The sequence below is a fragment of the Gadus macrocephalus genome, chromosome 11, assembly GCF_031168955.1.
Source record: "Gadus macrocephalus chromosome 11, ASM3116895v1".
Taxonomy (NCBI): Eukaryota; Metazoa; Chordata; class Actinopteri; order Gadiformes; family Gadidae; genus Gadus; species Gadus macrocephalus.
The window spans coordinates 5604376-5621675 of NC_082392.1; the positions used below are offsets into that span (position 1 = coordinate 5604376).

At 46.0% G+C, this 17300-nt stretch overlaps 1 protein-coding gene across 5 annotated transcripts; it reads left to right on the forward strand.

Moving 5' to 3' along the window:
* Positions 1 to 39: 39 nt before the first annotated feature.
* On the forward strand, positions 40 to 17234 carry LOC132467903 (ATPase family AAA domain-containing protein 2-like). Of its 5 annotated transcripts, none has more exons than XM_060065485.1 (30): positions 40 to 597; positions 1189 to 1349; positions 1577 to 1632; positions 2082 to 2268; positions 2680 to 2767; positions 3007 to 3094; positions 3342 to 3569; positions 3701 to 3821; positions 4174 to 4188; positions 5144 to 5266; positions 5699 to 5807; positions 6169 to 6284; positions 6541 to 6715; positions 6951 to 7039; positions 7358 to 7517; positions 7935 to 8025; positions 8795 to 8972; positions 9426 to 9562; positions 10269 to 10395; positions 11736 to 11922; positions 12328 to 12513; positions 12779 to 12914; positions 13364 to 13560; positions 14020 to 14179; positions 14823 to 14945; positions 15046 to 15219; positions 15333 to 15890; positions 16027 to 16169; positions 16575 to 16703; positions 16935 to 17234. In XM_060065485.1, the coding sequence occupies exons 1-30, from the start codon at positions 403 to 405 to the stop codon at positions 16974 to 16976; spliced, it is 4479 nt and encodes a 1492-aa protein (XP_059921468.1). In that variant the 5' UTR covers positions 40 to 402; the 3' UTR covers positions 16977 to 17234. The 5 variants fall into 5 exon arrangements, with proteins under 5 accessions (XP_059921468.1, XP_059921465.1, XP_059921464.1 ...); XM_060065482.1 differs by having other exon boundaries at positions 5147 to 5266; positions 15997 to 16169; XM_060065481.1 differs by having other exon boundaries at positions 41 to 597; positions 15997 to 16169.
* The last annotated feature ends 66 nt before the right edge of the window (positions 17235 to 17300 follow it).

Consider the following 17300-nt stretch of genomic DNA (forward strand, 5'->3'; position numbering starts at 1 on the left):
GTAGCGCGAGACCATAGCCGGAACGTTGTTTCTAATGATATATCGTTCCGCGTATGTCATCTTAGAGCCGTTTAAAAATATTTATTTTCATCCCTTTTGAAGTTGTAAGGTAATTATCCGCTGGACTTCCATTGCTCATATCCAGTAGAATTTATCAATCGGTTGGTCTTTTATTCAATGGTAGCGGCATACATGTGCCTCCCATCGGATTTTTTTTACCCGCGCTACCACTCTACATCCGATGACGTTTGTGGCGCCAGAATCAAGGGGTACTGGAAGAAGAGGGTGTGTGTCCTATGGCTTATTTACATCGGTCTGACTTATTTTAACGGCGTAGCATTGTTTTTAATCAAGGTTCTTCGGTTGTCATTGATGCCGGGTAAAGTTACCCTGTGAGTCGAGATGGTCTTTCTACGAAGCGGTGGCAGTGGCGTGGCAAAGTCGGCGACGAGCTTCAATAGATCAGCCGAACTGAACGTTAGCTCCGAGTTTCTGTCGCTGGTTCCCGCGTTTGAGAAGAGGTCCGTCCGAAGTGCCACCAGGTCTACCCGGAGCCCAGATGACAGCCCCAATAGCGGCACCGACATCCCCATAAATGTATGTATGGGTAACGTTAGATTTATTTACCGAATGACAGCTGTTTGACCCAGATAAACAACTAATTAACGGCGCGGGTGAAGTGGCTAACCGCGTTAGCAGGCTAACTAGCCAGCATCACAACAGTAGACCCTCTCTTCGAATTGTCTGTTCACTTTCCTGACTGGCGATCTGTCTTCCAAATGTTGTTATTCTTCTGTATCGAAACTATAATCTTTGAAAAGGAAGTTTGCCCTATATCGTTCTTGTGTTGACTTTCTATGTAACGTATCTTAAGTTCTAAAAAGTTATGTCGTCCTGTTTCTGTAGAAAATCCGTTACCTGAACTATATGCGCCTTGAACAAATAATGATACATTAGCAAGTGATACCCAGTAGCAGTCATGGGCCATACATTTTCGAGATCAACGTACCATACCATTCTCATACATTAAACAGCGTCTATAGAACAACGTTAACCACATGGGCTGTCATTTTCTTAATGATGCTGTAATTTGACAGTTTTTTTTAGCACAGGTAAACAAGTGTCCTTGTATTTGTCATCTCAAACGTTCAACTTTAAGAGTTTATTTGGCTAATGTCATATCAACAGGGTCATGCTGTTGTCATGGAGAGAGCTGAGGGGAAGAAGGCGCAGGAAGAAACCAGCTTTACCCGTAACCGACGAGTTAAACTGGAGACATCTTTTTCCAAAATGAACGGGACAACTAGCCCATCTCTGACTGATGACAAGGCCGGCGTGCACTGCACCAGGTTGAAACAGCCTGCCCTGTTGTATATGTCATGTGTTAAAGCAGTCAGAAGAACATGCTTCCTGCATTCAGTGCCGTTATGCTTTTATCACTGCACATTGTCATTAAAGTGAACTAAATTTACTATTTGAAATTCAAGCATGACACATATGGAAACACTAATTATTTGTCAATTCTTCTTGATGGTTAGAACTTGGATTTGAGGTGATTGGTGATTTCTTTCAACAGAAAGTCCCCTCGTCTTCAGGGAGAGGGTAAAGCAAGCAGTGGAAGGCAGCAAGCAGGTAGGTCAAAAACAAAAGAGCCTGCAGTGACTTGTAAATGTAGTATGTTATTAGGTGAGTTGTAATGTTCAAATGGCTTCTTTCTTAAAGTCATTTCTTAAAGTTTGCCTTTTTTATGTTGGGTTTTCAGTGAATCTATTACACAATGTTATTTTAAAACCCTAAAACATCATTCCTCCAGTACTGTGGCACAGTTTGATAATACAATTGGTGATAAGTCCAGCTAAAGTGGGCAAATTGTTAAGTCATACCAAATTATGAAATACATACTAATGCTAATTTGCTTTTACTTATTTACTCTCTTTACTTTTGGCATCAGAAATTTGGCATTTGGCATCAGCCACAATATCCTGAAAAGCATGTCTGAAAACTATTACAAAAAAAAAAGCATGAACTATGATGCTTAACTCATCTTTTTTTTCCTCATATGTATTTTGTGTGTGTCTCAGATGTCTCGGATGAGGTGGAGTGCTCTTCTACCCCGAAGAGGTGTCGCTTCAGTCTGCGGAGCCGGCAGGTGGATGAGGATGAGGAGGAGGACGAGGAAGGGGAGGACCACTCGGTGCGACGAAGCTCACGCATCACCAGACTGGACTCACGCAAGCAGTCGGTGCTCTACGACCGCCTCATCACAAAGTAGGTCCAGTCGGACCTCGTCACGCAGGCGGAAGAGGAGGAGCTTTCTTCTTTAGATGCAGAATTATTTTAGACATTTTGGCGTCACATGAACAAGATAACAAAATATGAAAAAGTTCAAAATAGATGCATAATGCATCGGCATAAAAATATTATGATTTGTTATGTCTCAAACTACAACTATACACACATCTCAAAACATTTTGAGATACAGTACTGTCTAAAAAACACACAAAATAAAGGATGTTTTAAACCTGTTGATGTTAACATTATGCCATGAGCATATCAATTTAACATGATAATACCAATGAGTGGGATTTGTTTAAAATTACTTTTATGACACATGAAGGGGTGTCGAGCAAACGCAGTGATAGTTTGGTCGCTGGTTGTTAATCTAATTGCATCTCACAGCACTGCTGAAGCAGTTCTCCAGAAGATGGACGACATGCAGAAGATGAGACGCAGAGTCCGAAACAGAGATAGAGACACTACAGAAGAGGTATGTATGTGTGTGTGTGTGTGTGTGTGTGTGTGTGTGTGTGCCTGCCCCACTTACTATACAGCATGTAAGAATTTGGTCTAAATGGAGACTAGCATATTGGAAGGTCTCAACTTTGGTTATGCAACAGTTCTTGTCTACTATTGGAGAGTGTTGGGCTTTGCAGAAAATTGCACTACCATATATGTAACAGTGAAACTAAATGCATTCTCCTCTTGTTGGCTTTCTTTTCCTGAAAGCTTGGAATGTACAGTTCAGATGACAGGAGGCGACATTCACTACGGACGGCTCTGAAAACCATTGATGCCCAGGAGAAAGTCAGTAAAGGTGAGACAGACATTTTTATGCATTTCACTTTTAAATGCATAAATAAAATTAATTTTAATTATAGAATTTTTTTATACATTTCAACTATACTCTGAACGGCACTTTAATTAAAAGTTTCTCACAAGAATGGTGTAAATCTGCTTGTTTAACTAAAGATAATTTCTATCCATAATTTTTTTTCACCTCCAAATATTGTTGGCTACGGTTAATTTCATAATTGTTTATGCTTTGATAAAAAAAATCACAGATGTTGAGAAAGAAGATGACAAAGACGACAATGTGGTAAAGGAGGGGGAGGTGGAGGAAGAAGAGGGGGAAGATGAGGATGAAGGGGAAGAGGGGGAGGAGGAGGAAGATGGTGATGAGGATGATGACGACGATGATGAAGAGGGGGAGGATGAGGAAGGGGACAACCAGAAACGCTACGACTTCAGGAAGAGAAAGGCTGTGGATCGCTATCAAGCCCCACAGAAGGGTAGGTTGCTTTGGTTCTGTTTGTATCAAAAATGTTTAATCAGTGCTCCCTCTGCATTACAGAAAACGTTCTCTCTAGCTGTTCCCCCTTGACCTCATCTCCATCAACCATGTCTTGTTTGCCCTGCCCAGAGCCCAAAGAGATCCGGAAGCGCTCGCTGTACTTCAAGGGCCACTCCTCTCCCACCAGACGCAGGTTTAGGTTCAACGCCAACGCCCCCAGAAGCCCCTACAGCCGCCGGCGAAGCAGCAGGTTAGTGTTCGGTTAGTCTTCTAGCCCAGCCACCGGCCAATCAACATCCACTGCCCCAAGGACTGAAGCAGCCACGGTACCCTCTCCCAGTGAGCGTGGCCACCTATGTTCAATGTGGCAATTTGTGTCTACAAACCAGCAATGGTGTATTGTAGTAGGGTAGGGTTCATTTTGTGTGTAAATTGCAGGACAAAAGTCATAAATGTGTCCCAGAATATTGCTAAAGTACCCCAAGTTTTAAAGCTTGTGTTGCCGTCTGCGTTTGAATGTTCTAGCCCTAGCTTGCATTAATGCATGTGCGTACTTTTCATTTCTATTTCTGGTTTTCTCTTTCTTTCTGCTGTATCATTAGGAGTAGTTCTGAAAGGTAAGACTGCGCCTGTTCTTTAATTCAGTTCCTCTACTCTTTCTTTCTGTTTGTCTCTGGGTTGAACTGTTCTTTCCAATTTTTGGCATGCTTTGTATTCGTCATACAATCAGTTCATTTGAGTAAACCTTATGAAGTTCACACCTCTCCTGGTGGTGTTCAGTATTTTCAGGGTGTCCGCGCATCCTTAAAAAGTCTTAAATTCATGTTTCTAAATTTAAGGCCTTGAAAAGTCTTAAATTCGTTACAAATGTCATATGCTGGTCTTAAATACTGTAACTCAAGGTCTTAAATTTGTCGGGGCAGGACTTTTTATTTTTTTATTTTCTCGTGGGACTTTTCAGGAAGGACATGTCGAGAGGCTTCTTTCTTGCTAGCTGCATATATAAACGATTATCTGCATGCTTGCTAGCTAGTCTGCGACAATGGGTAGGGGCAAATTCAAGGACAGTTGGCTGGAAGACGTCCGTTTCCGAAGTTGGATCGCGTCTGTTGCCAACCCCCACCATCGCGTGTTTTAGGTCTTAAATTTCATTCAAGGTGGTATTAAAAAGGTCTTAAAATGTCTTAAATTTGACTTGCTGAAACCTGCAGATACCCTTATAAAGGCAAATCCCCCAACATCAAATGTGGTAATTAATTGGATTCTTGCTGAACCTAAGGTATAAATACAATGCTGATATCAACATCAGAAGGTAGATTTTAATTGAAAATAATCATTGAACTATAGTTCATGAAAATGGCCGCTTCCCTTGTAAATCTGCCCAAATCCTGGTTTTGCAAGAAAAAAAAAAAAAAGCTTTAGCCTTTGAAATAGACGTCTTTTTAATATTACAGCGGTCTGTTTTCTCCCTGAAAAGCCCTTTTTATGTGTGGTTTGGGTCCCACCCCAGAGGGTGCATGTAGTAATGGACCCACAGGCAGATATTGCAGCGTGTTTTCCTTTCCTTATCAGGAGGAGGCACGCCATCCACAACAGTGACTCCACACTCAGCAGTGACTCTTCCTCCTCCGACTCCTCCTCCACCTTCCAGAGGAGGAGGAGGAGGAGTAAAACCAGGAGCAAACCGGTCAACAGGTGAGCCGGCTAGGGACCTGCACAGTGCACACCTCAGCCCAAACACTGTCTGTGACCTCCGTGACGTCACAACAAGCATAGATTTGGTTACCTCATTCATGTAAACCGAAATATTAGTGTTTACGTGTTTTTGAGAATGAATATTGATGTACATTTACATTTTACATTTAGGGCATTTAGCAGACGCTTTTATCCAAAGCGACTTACAATAAGTACATTTGTCATAAGAAGGGCATCAATATATCTCTGTTGGTACAGAAAGGATGTTCATAGAACCAAGTGCAAGTACAACAATCGCTAGGCTAACTAATTCCCCGTGTTACAGCAATGATAGATGTACTCATTCAGAAAGCTACAACGAGTATCCAAAGCCTTACTCCCCTCAAATGAGAGAGAATTAATTTAACAAACATGATTGCTTTTTTGATTTAGATGTCTACCCATGAACCTAGTGAAGGAAGACCTACTGGGTATCCAAAAGGACAGAATGAAGATCGGGGCCAGTCTGGCCGATGTTGACCCCATGCAGATAGACAAGACGGTAGGACCTTTTATGGAGAACCTCTCCATCTTTAATCATGTACTGGAGAGTCTTAGATGGATCAGAGGTACAGCTGTCATTGAACATCCGCTCAATGGAACATGCTTAGATTCAGAGATTGAGAACGAACACGGCCGAGCCCTTCTGGAATGAGGAACCGTTCACACTATGGCAAACAGTTTTTTTTTTGTTTTTTTTTTGTGCACAATGTAATTTTTCTAATAAGTGTTAGAAACGCTTTTCTGAAATAAATGATTGGTTCTTTGACCAAAGATGATCTTAGAAAGCTGCTTTGGAAGGAGAAAGCTTTTGAAGACGGACGTGCTGAAGACAAGTGTTTGACCGTGTCTTTGTGTTCCAGGTGTGTTTTGACAGCATCGGCGGGCTTGGAAGACACATCTCATCCCTTAAGGAGATGGTGGTCTTTCCTCTTCTCTACCCCGAGGTCTTTGAAAAGTTCAAGATACAACCACCCAGGTAGTTTGTGTGTTTTACTTTTAACTAGATGAAGTATATCCTCTGTCTAGCTTATATGAAATGATCTAGTAAATTTACAACAGCCTACTACAGATTGATATCAGATTGAAAACCGTTTTGTCATAAAAACTGTTTGGTGTTGACACCTTTTTGAAAGGCTGTTGTATTGAAACTGGACGTCGGCGTTGGAGGTACCGACCACAAAACATGCGTGAGAAGACAGCCCGACTTCAACTGTTTTTCCTGGTGTGACTAGGGGCTGCCTGTTCTACGGCCCTCCCGGCACAGGGAAGACCCTGGTGGCCAGGGCGCTGGCCAACGAGTGCAGCCAGGGGGACAAGAAGGTGGCCTTCTTCATGAGGAAGGGGGCCGACTGCCTCAGCAAGTGGGTGGGCGAGTCGGAGCGGCAGCTCCGACTGCTCTTTGACCAGGTGGGTTCATGCGTCACATCACCAGCCACAACAAAGCACACGATTATGAACGCACACAATTAAACCAATCTTTGTCTTTTTTTATAAATGTCCCTCTGAAATGCTATACAGCTATTGTCTGTCACAAAATTATGCATAGCCAGCCATTTGCCTTATGTTAGGCCAATTCTTTAAACCTAAGCTGTTTTGGAGAAGGTCAGTAAGGTAATTGGTGCCCCATGGAATGGGTCCACAGGCGTACCAGATGCGTCCAGCCATCATCTTCTTTGACGAGATTGATGGCTTGGCCCCGGTCCGGTCCAGTCGGCAAGACCAGATCCACAGGTGAGCAGCTGTTTGTATTATGTGACTGTTGATAACACATGGAGGATGGCAAATAAAGACGCATTGAACCTCTACTTCCACTGAAGATCATTGGCAATCTTTGTTTTATTTTGATTATCCCGATAGTGAAGTTGCTTGAAGATCGATTTTAAGGACATTTTTAATTTGCCCGCACTGGTATAAAAAAAATGTTGAGGCAAGCAACCTAAAATCTGGAATACAGTTAAATGTCCCTCAATTGGGAATGTGAGCCATGTTTAAGAGCACCATCTGTCCTCTCACACCCTCTGAGTTGAATGGTGTTTTTCCCCCATAAAGCTCCATAGTGTCCACTCTTCTGGCTCTGATGGACGGGCTGGACAGCCGGGGGGAGGTGATCGTGATCGGAGCCACTAACAGACTAGACTCAATCGACCCTGCTCTCAGGAGACCGGGACGCTTCGACCGGGAGTACCTCTTCGGCCTCCCGGACAGAGTGGTAGGAGTCCTACTCCTTACCTAGCCCTCCTCTTCCTCTTACACTAATCTAACCTTATAAGGCCCAAACAGACGTCAACGTGTGTCTATGTGTCCTCCTCCATTGATCTAACCCTCTGAGGCCCAAACTGATATCTCCACGTCAACGTGCGTCTAAGTGTGAATCATTTTTGTGACTAGCGAGCAATCCAACTACATGAGGCCTTGTCTTGATGCAGAGCAAATAAAGGAACAGAGTCTGACCCAGAACTTCACTTGCAACGACATCTGCGCTCATCATTGTTACCATGCCATCAAATGTTGCACAAATCAAAAGCAGACTGGCATTAGCTGTTCATAAAAAGCCTACACACGCAAACAGGCACACTGCTTGTTGCTCTAGTCAATGATTTTTCAAATGTTAATATTTGCATTTCAGGCCAGGAAGGACATTCTTAAGATTCACACCAAACAGTGGTCTCCCCCACCCTGTGATGCCTTCCTGGAGGAACTGGCGGACAAATGTGTCGGTATGCATACCTTATTTATCCTTATATACACATAACAAGGATGGCATGATGTGTCCTATCAATGAGGCAATGCCTGCCAAGTGATGACTCAAGCGTAGAAGCCACAGGTGTGTGTTGTTGATTAATCATAGCTGTTGCAATGTTTGTCAAAGATTGGGATTATACGTACCAAAAAAAACACTTCATTGAATTTCTCCTAGCTTGCTTGATAAAATATTCAGCAGTGGCTGCTTTTCCCTGCAATGTGTTTCTTCAGTGTAGCTCTGTCAAAGAGGTGAGGTGAGCGATGTGACTGTGTGGAGAGAACCTGTTGACGAAACAAATCATACATGAAAACCACCCTCGATGGAGAAGCACACCTTGTTTGCCGGGTCGAAGTAGCCTGGCTATTGCTAAGAAAATGACAGCAGCTTCCCCAGACCAAGCTCAATCTACGATTGAGCTTGGTCTGGGGAAGCTGCTGTCATTTTCAGCACAAGAGGCGTGATCTACAGGCCTAGCTCAAATGACGCAATTGGCTGTTTTGCCGTCGCTTCCCGGTCGTCCCTGTGTTAGACCGGCCATTAGTGTGCCAGGGGTATAGCCAGCTTGGTGATCGGCTCCCACAAAAGCGTATCAGAAACAGAAAGAAATGTATTGCTCCGCTCCAGAGCCTTCTTCAGGGCGAATTCAAATCGCCGGCAGAACGGGCTGGGGGTACCCAGTCTAGGGTCTTAAGATTAACTGTTTGAATTCGGATCTTTGGTCTAACGTGAGCCTTGTCTCCTAGGTTACTGCGGGGCAGACATCAAGGCGGTGTGCTCGGAGGCCGCCCTGTGCGCCCTTCGGCGCCGCTACCCCCAGATCTACTCCTCGTCCCAGAAGCTGGTCCTGGACGTCGACTCCATCACCATCGGCAGCAGGGACTTCCTGTCCGCCATGACCAAGATGGTGCCCGCCGCTCAGAGGTAACCCGCTGCGAGAGCTTGTCTGGTTCTTGGAAAACCCGGGCGTTGTGTTGTAATGTGTTGTTTTTATATTATGTTGTGTGGTAAATATATTGGTAATAGAGTTTGGGGATTTTGGTGTTGGATGTTACTTGTCGCACGGTCTGTCTGACAATTAAGTTCACTTTGACACTAATGCATGTTATGCATTAATAAATGGAGACTTTGAGGAGAATATATATATATATATATATAAAAAAAACGAAACAAAAAAAGCTCAACATCAGCCAATGCAGTGTGAGAGCGACCGCTTAAACGGTTTGTAATCCGAATAGTAAGTCATTTAACACGGCAATGATTCATTTACCAGCTTGATCAGGGTTTGTGTCTGCGGCTGTATCTCCTCGTCCAGAACAGTGTTGACGTCCGCCCGGTTCAAAGTGTGTGTACTGACTGTTAGCGTTGTGACTCCAGGGCGGTGGTGACCCCAGCCCGGGCCCTGATCCCGGCCCTGGTCCCCCTCCTGGGGGCCTCCCTGCACAGCCTCCTGGACACGCTGACCCGGGTCTTCCCTCACGTGGAGCTGGGGCTCAAGAAAAGAGCACTCGCAGGTAGGTGGTCTTTTCGTTGGCCTTTATAACTGTTGAAGGGAGCGGTTTAGGCAAGGCAAGGTAACTTTATTAATATAGCACAAGGCAGACTCAAAGTGCTTCACATAGAAACATCGTCATTAATTATAATAAAAAATTAAATAAAATGGAGAAGTAGAAGAAAACAAGGCAAAGTTAACGAATGCATCGTAGAACGTGCAATGTATTCAAGATTTAGCTGAAAGCTAAAGCAAACGTACAATAACACGAAAGAGGTAAGAGAAAATAAAGGCAAAGTAAAACAATAAAATAAAAGCATTTCATGTATCAAACTTTTAGCAGAAAGCTAAAGCAAACATAGACTACCGAGGCGCCTTCGTTTTCGCTTGCAGATTGGTCTCCGTATGGACAGTATTCACAAAGGTCTCATCACATAGTTGAGTCTATGACCAGTCCACTGGGGCATACAATACGTCGCAGACCCACAATGACTGTTATGAGCCACACCTGTGTTTGTCCTTTGACGAGACAAGGGTCCATGACGCTGATCTAATTACATACTTTTGAATACGTCTGTTACATCGCGTCTGTCACAAGACGTCAATCGTATCATATGCACGAACAACGCAGGGATGACCATGGAACGCCTGGGTCCTGGTCGCCGATCACAACCTGGCAGAACCCCATAGAGTAGGAAGTGAATAACCTGTAAAGTGTTTGTGTTCAGATCTCCCCTGTGGTGTGCCTGAGGACGACGAGGTGGTGCTCAGTGAGGAGGAAGAGGGCCCGTCCCCTGGCGGCTCTCGGCCGCAACCCAAGACCCCCACTGCGCAGGGACGCCTGGACTTCACCCGGTACGTTGCGTTGATCTTCAGAAGACCAAGTGGTGTAACCGGTTTTCACGGGTCTAAAATGACAGACCCGAAACACGATCGACCCGGGAAATACTCTCCGAAACCTGATTTGGATCCAATTACTTCAAGAAATATTATACGTATACCGATCCGTATTATACCGAGTTAACTCCACTCGGTCCGAGAGGAGGGAGAACTGGTATCTGAGACAGGGAGGGTATTTTATGGAACTTAAAATGGCTATTAGATCTGCCATGGGTTGGCAGTAGCGCAGCAGTAGCTCAGGAGGTAGAGCTGGCCGGGTTGGCTGGTAACCACACGGTTGCTGGTTCGAATGTGGAGGTGTCCTTGAGCAAGTCCCCTAACCCTACCTGGTTCCGACGAGCTGGCTGTCGCCTTGCATGGTAGGCTCCGCCGCTTCATGTGAATGTGTTCATGAATGGGTGAACGTCTATATTTGAAAGCGCTTTGGATAAAAGTTATATATAAATGCAGTCCCATTAATCATTTACTAAAAAGGCAGTTCTACTGAAAATGTCTCATGTCAGAATCCGCTTATGATAGCCTTATGCAAGGGGATCAAATTAACAGAAAGCCCTACCGTGAATAGGCTCCAGGGAAACCTTTAAAGATGCAATGAGTCATATGAGGTGACCCGTAACCGCCCACCACCCATATCACACCTCATGGCGCTTATTTTTCTTATCATCCTTGTCCAATATTTGCCTATAGGCGGCCCGTACAGAAGAGTTGCCGCTAGGTTTGACCCCTTTTTTATAATAATTTTCTTTGAGCTTATTTTTTCCTTGTCGAGAAGGTATCCAGTCTTCACCGTGCGCCTGTCCTCTGCTCTGACTGAGCTCGCTGGTGCTTTTCCCCCTTATTTCGCGCTCCTGTGGTCTTGTCACCTTATGTCCCACTCTTGTGAGCTGATCCTCATGGTCTCCCTGAACATACCCAAGACACCCAGCCCCTCTTTTGCGTTTCTTCTCGGCCCCACTCGGGCATCACACGTAATGATAAACGGACCCGGGACCTGCAGTGATGGAACAGGGCCCGACCCGGACCCAATCGACCATACCACAACGTGGACCCTTACCAGTGGAGTTCCAGGGGTTGGGTCTTAGATCCTGGGGTTGGGTTGGACCCAGGAAGACCTCTAGTTGCTACTTGTTCCTTACCTGCTGCCCGAAAAAGATACGCTTTTGTCCTGCCCTGTTTTGTAAATGAAGTGAATTTTTTTTTGTCCATTCTGGGTTGGTTTTGTTGTGTTTGAGTTGGAACTTCCTCCCCTCTTAAGTTAAAACAATCCCCCATCCTCCCTGTTCCTCCCACTCCAGGACGGCGCTGAGCCAGCCCACCTCCTACCGGCCCCGGCTGCTGCTGGAGGGCCGGCCGGGCTCCGGCCAGAGCTCCCACCTGGCCCCCGCCGCGCTCCACGCCCTGGAGAAGTTCACCGTCCACACCCTGGACGTGGCCATCCTGTTCGGAGCCAGCGCCGCCGCGCCGGAGGAGACGTGTGCTCAGGTACGGCCAGGGGGGTCCCGTCGGGCACGGTGGAGGGGCCAGGCACTGACGATTAACCAGCGCACTGAAGGAAACGGGGAAGGTTCCACACACACACACGCGGGTTTACTTCTTCTGTGTGGAAAGATGAATACAGATAAATGGTATTTCAACGTGTGGTCTTCAGGGTTATGAGATTCGTAGCGTATTCACGTTAGGTCTCTGTTGTTTGGATCTTTTCTTAGGTTCACGGTATGTTGTGTCTGACATGATGCAGTTTTTAGCAGAGGAATTGCATCGCTAAAAGTAATAGTTTTACCTCCACGTTTGTCGGGGTCATTCTGGACTTTTAAAGACCTCTAAATCCGTAGAAGACCGCACTTTTAAAAGGCGTTCACCTTGTGGAACCGAATGTTTGTCCTGCAGATGTTCCTGGAGGCGAAGCGCACCTCTCCCAGCATCCTGTACATCCCCCACATCGGCCAGTGGTGGGAGGCCGTGGGGCCCGCCCTGAGGGCCACCTTCCTCAGCCTTCTGCGCTCCATCCCCTCCTTCTCCCCCATACTGCTGCTGGCCACCTGCAACCTGCCCTACCACCTGCTCAGTCCAGAGGTACACTCCCAGACCCCCCCCCCCCCCCCCTCTTTCAACTAATGGATAATTTCATAATAATAAGCCTCCAGCTGTAAACCAGGCTGTACCCCGATGAAACCAGGCAAAACCATCTGTACATTGTCCGCATGTAATGCTTTTAATCGATTACGTCCCAGACTGCTCTTATTTTAAAGGTTGCTTGGGTGGCCTGCCAGAATGCTGCAGTGATGCGAGATTGATTTCCTCTTACCGTGCTTACAGTGCTCCACTCCTGTCTTTCCAGCTGAAGGAGTTGTTTTGTCTGGACTACGGCGAGGTGTTTAACGTCCCGGTGCCCAGTACCAGAGAGAGGAGGGACTTCTTTGAGGACTTGATCCTCAACCAGGCAGCCAAGGCCCCGGCTTCCAAGAAAAGGGCTGGTAAGAAACGGGATTCGCGATTTGTCAAAAATATTTGTAAGAATTTGAAAAGAAATAAGAAATGTCACTGATGATGTAGTAGTGCTTCACTGACTGAGCTATAAATTGCTTATTAGAGCTAATATATTTCCTCTTGGGTCTGCTCTTGAATAATGGACTTAGAAAGAATGGAAAGTGGATGGATGTTTTCAGTTGTCATTGAGAAGACCATAATTTCTTATGTCAGTGCTGGAATGTTATTTCCAAGCGATGACGAGCCCGTTTAATTTGTTATGTTGAATATGATGATACAATTGACGGTAAGTTATTACCCACACTGTCAAGACCAGCTGCCAGTTCTCCCTTTGACTCTGTTTGGATTGAACGGTTCTTGACAGCTGCTACTTGACTCAGATCTCCTTGATAGGCTAGTTAATGGACTCTGACCATCTCTACTCCCTCCTCCTCAGTGCTCCAGTCTCTGGAGGTGCTGCCTGTGGCCCCGCCTTCTGCCCCTCGTCAGCTGACCAAGGAAGAGGCCGAGCGATTGGAGGAGCAGGAGGAGGCCACGTGGAGGGAGCTCCGCCTCTTCCTGCGTGATGTCACCAACCGCCTTTCCCTAGACAAACGCTTTAAGGCTTTCACAAAACCTGTGGATCTAGAGGAGGTAGGCTTACTCTCTCCACCAAAAAAATCATTGTCTGCTTAAAGGAGCAGTAGGAGCAAGATTTAGAGAAAATGGAACTGACTGAAAGATTTGAAAAGACAGAAGGCAGAATCCTTTTGTGCGTGCATGTGATTGACGGCAAACCAATCAGAGAAGAGATGCCCTGATTGGTCAGAAATGAGCCAGAAGCTCACAAAAAAATAAAATGGCTCACAAACCATTGATTTGTGAGCAATTCACTTACAAATCATTAAGCACAGACATTGACATGGCATTCCTTATAAAATGAACAAAGATTCTATCTCTTTCTTACCTACAGCACATTGAGCCAAATTAAACAACACATCATTGTGCTGTAGTGTATAACTTGTGATATGTTGTATAAGAAAATTGGAAATAGTCAGTGGTAGCGCTTATTGTGTTTAAAATCTTACAACCATTCCATGTGCGGTGTTGCAGGTGGAAGACTATGCTGAGGTCATCAAGGAGCCTATGGACCTGGCGACGGTTCTCTCAAAGATCGACCGCCACCAGTACGGTACGGTCAGGGAGTTCCTCTATGACGTCGACCTCATCTGGAAGAACTGCCTGGAGTACAACCCGGACCGAGACCCTTCCGGTAACTAATATACATGAATGGCATACATTTATTTATGTATATATTAGAGCTGTCAGTTAAACGCGTTATTAACGGCGTTAACGCAAACCAATTTTAACGGCGTTATCGTGCGATTAACGCAATTTTATTTTATTTTTTTCTTCTTTGGCTCAAAACAAAGAAGCAGTAGCCTGACTGCTATGTTCAAATGACATTTGTTCAAAGCAGTCGTTTAATTGCACTATAGGCTCTTTTTTTGTATCGTTCTGTTTTGATCAGTATACAGTGCCAATGTTGTTATCAATAAAAAATCATTTGCACAAGGCAAGCCGATGCACTTCACCATGTTGATAAGATAATTAAAATGAGAAGAATTATGGGAAAAATAAATCAAGGGATATTTAGCATAGAAAAATAATTTGTGATTCATCGCGATTAATCTGAGTTAACTATGACATTAATGCGATTAATCACGATTAAATATTTTAATCGCTTGACAGCTCTAGTATATATATATATATATATACTGGAAATAGACCACGTCCTCATTGTGTGTGTGTGTGTGTGTGTGTGTGTGTGTGTGTGTGTGTGTGTGTGTGTGTGTGTGTGTGTGTGTGTGTGTGTGTGTGTGTGTGTGTGTGTGTGTGTGTGTGTGTGTGTGTAGACCGTCAGATCCGTCACAGGGCTTGTGCTCTGAAGGACACCGTCCACGCCATCATCAAACACGAGTTGGACGAAGACTTTGAAAAGATCTGTGAGGAGATCAAGGAGTCCCGCAGTAATAGAGGTGAATGACAAACAAAGAAACATTTGGCGGAGGAGGATCAATACTTTGTATTGACCAAGGAACACTTGAGCATACTCTCTGTATCTGGTCCTGTCTGCAGATTGGTCCACGTCTCGCTCGGCCCCGTCCTTCTACCATGTGCTTCCCAAGCAGCCCAAAGCCTTTGCTGCGGAGGCCAAAGCCTGTGACGTCGCCCCTGCTCTGGAGCCCGTCCAACCCGCGTGCGCCAACTCTTCGTCCCATCCCTCTGTCAACACTACACCCAAAAACACAGGTCAGTTCCCACAAAAGCAGCTAGAAGTGTGACCGATTTTAAACGGATCAGGCATAACGGATCAAGGAACACGTCAAGAGTTGAGATATCGTCTCCCTCCTGCTCCCTTTCAGCCCAGAAGAAGAAACGCCGCCGCAGCCGCTGGTCCAAAGGCGTGATCTCCAAGAAGAGGTCGACGTGCTCCCCTCATACCCCCAAGGACGGGGAAGAGGAGGAGGAAGAGGCTGGAGGGACGGAGAGCGACGAGGGCTCTGCAGGCGAGCGAGAGATGGACCAGTCCGCCCAAGAGGAAGGAGAAGACGGGCGTAGGGGAGGACTTCCCACCGAGGCTGGGCCGCAGGACGCAAGCCCGAAGCCGGATAACAGCCCTCCGACACAAAACAACACGGGGGCGACCGACGACGGCATCGACCACCCTGCGGGCGGACAAAGTAGCGGAAGTGGAGGCCAGGATGTTGATCTCAAAGAAGCGTCAGCGGAGGAGCAGAGCGATGTCGTGACCTCTGAAGCAGAGGGGGACCTAGCTCCACCCAAGGAGACGGACCCAGCAGAGCCCATGGATGTAGGGGGCTGTGAGGGGGGCATCGCGGCCGGCTCGGACGGCTGCGCGCCTCCTGGGCGGCCTGCCCACGACGACACGACGGGGAAAACAGAGGAGGATTCGCACGCAGGTCTGTTTGCTACCGTTTCCTCGGGAGACGTGCAACGAATGATGTTTGCTTGTTTTAATTTCATGTTCAACGTGAGAGCAACGTGTGGATCATTGACACCCGACAGATGCGTCAACGGCTCTGCGTTTGGTCTCAGAGTCGAGTGTGAGACGTGTGACGCGAGGGCTGAAGTCGGCCGTCCAGCAGCAGCAGCAGCAGCAGATGGTCGAGGCGGACGCAGCTGTGCCGGCGCCGGTCGAGAAGACTCCTCCGCTGGAGGTGGACAGAAATAAGCTCAAGGTACTACACCACAGGGTCTCTACATCGAGGCTGTGGGGGCGGCGGTAGTTCATGAGGCAGTGCGGGTCGGCCGGTAGCCGGAAGGTGGCTGGTTAGATCCCCCAGCTCCTCCTAGCCGAGTGCTGAGGTGTCCCTGAGCAAGGCACCTAAGCCTACCCGCTCCCGAGGAGCTGGCTGTCACCTTGCGTGGACGGACGGACGTACGTACGTGTGAATTTGTGCATGGCTGGGTGAATGTCAGGCAATATTGTAAAGCACTTTGGATAAAAGCGCAATATAAATGCACTCCATTTACATATCGAGGCCCACACTAGTGTTCTTCATCGACGGTATAACAACAGAGGTGGTTAAACACGGACCTTCGTCTTAAGTATTGCTTTGCTCTCGTACGCCCCTCTCCAACAGGACCTTCTGGAGAAGGTCGTGCTGAGGACGGAGCGCTACGAGGTCCGGCAGCTGGAGAAGCTCTACGCCCTGCTGTGCCAGAGCATCTACAGACACCGACGGGAGTACAACAAGGCCACGCTGTTGAAGGTGAGTTTGTCCGTTAACAGGAGAACACGATACATATGACGGGGGATGATGACAAGAGCGATGGGCAATGAAAGAATGATGGCACAAAATACTTTCATGTCATAATGCAGGGAACACTTTGAAAAAGCCTTGCCTAGTGAGGTGGCTTTTTGTGTTTTTTAATTGTTCTATAAGCATGCTATGTTGTTTGAAATACCTCAACACACAATCTGCTTTGTTTTTTGTCTGTAGGAGATGGAACAAGAGATTGATGACTTGACTGCAACAGTTTGACCATCCTTTTAAACGCGTGGACCTGTATTAGTTCGTTGTGAGACTGATTAGTATGTTTCCCTTTATAGTTGTATTCTTCCCTATTTAGTTGGATAGAATAAGCAATATAACTCTATTTTTATAGGACTATCAATAGTTTTTGATTCTAAAAACTAGTTTTTGATGTATATTTAATGAAAAACCCCTCCCCCCTAATTCTTGCTATGTATTTCTTTTGTTTGCTGAAGGAAAAATAAAAAACATGTTTCATAAATGGAATGACATGTGTGTTCAGGTTTAAAGATCTTCCTATTTAGCATCACAACATGAGCTTCTGAATCTGGT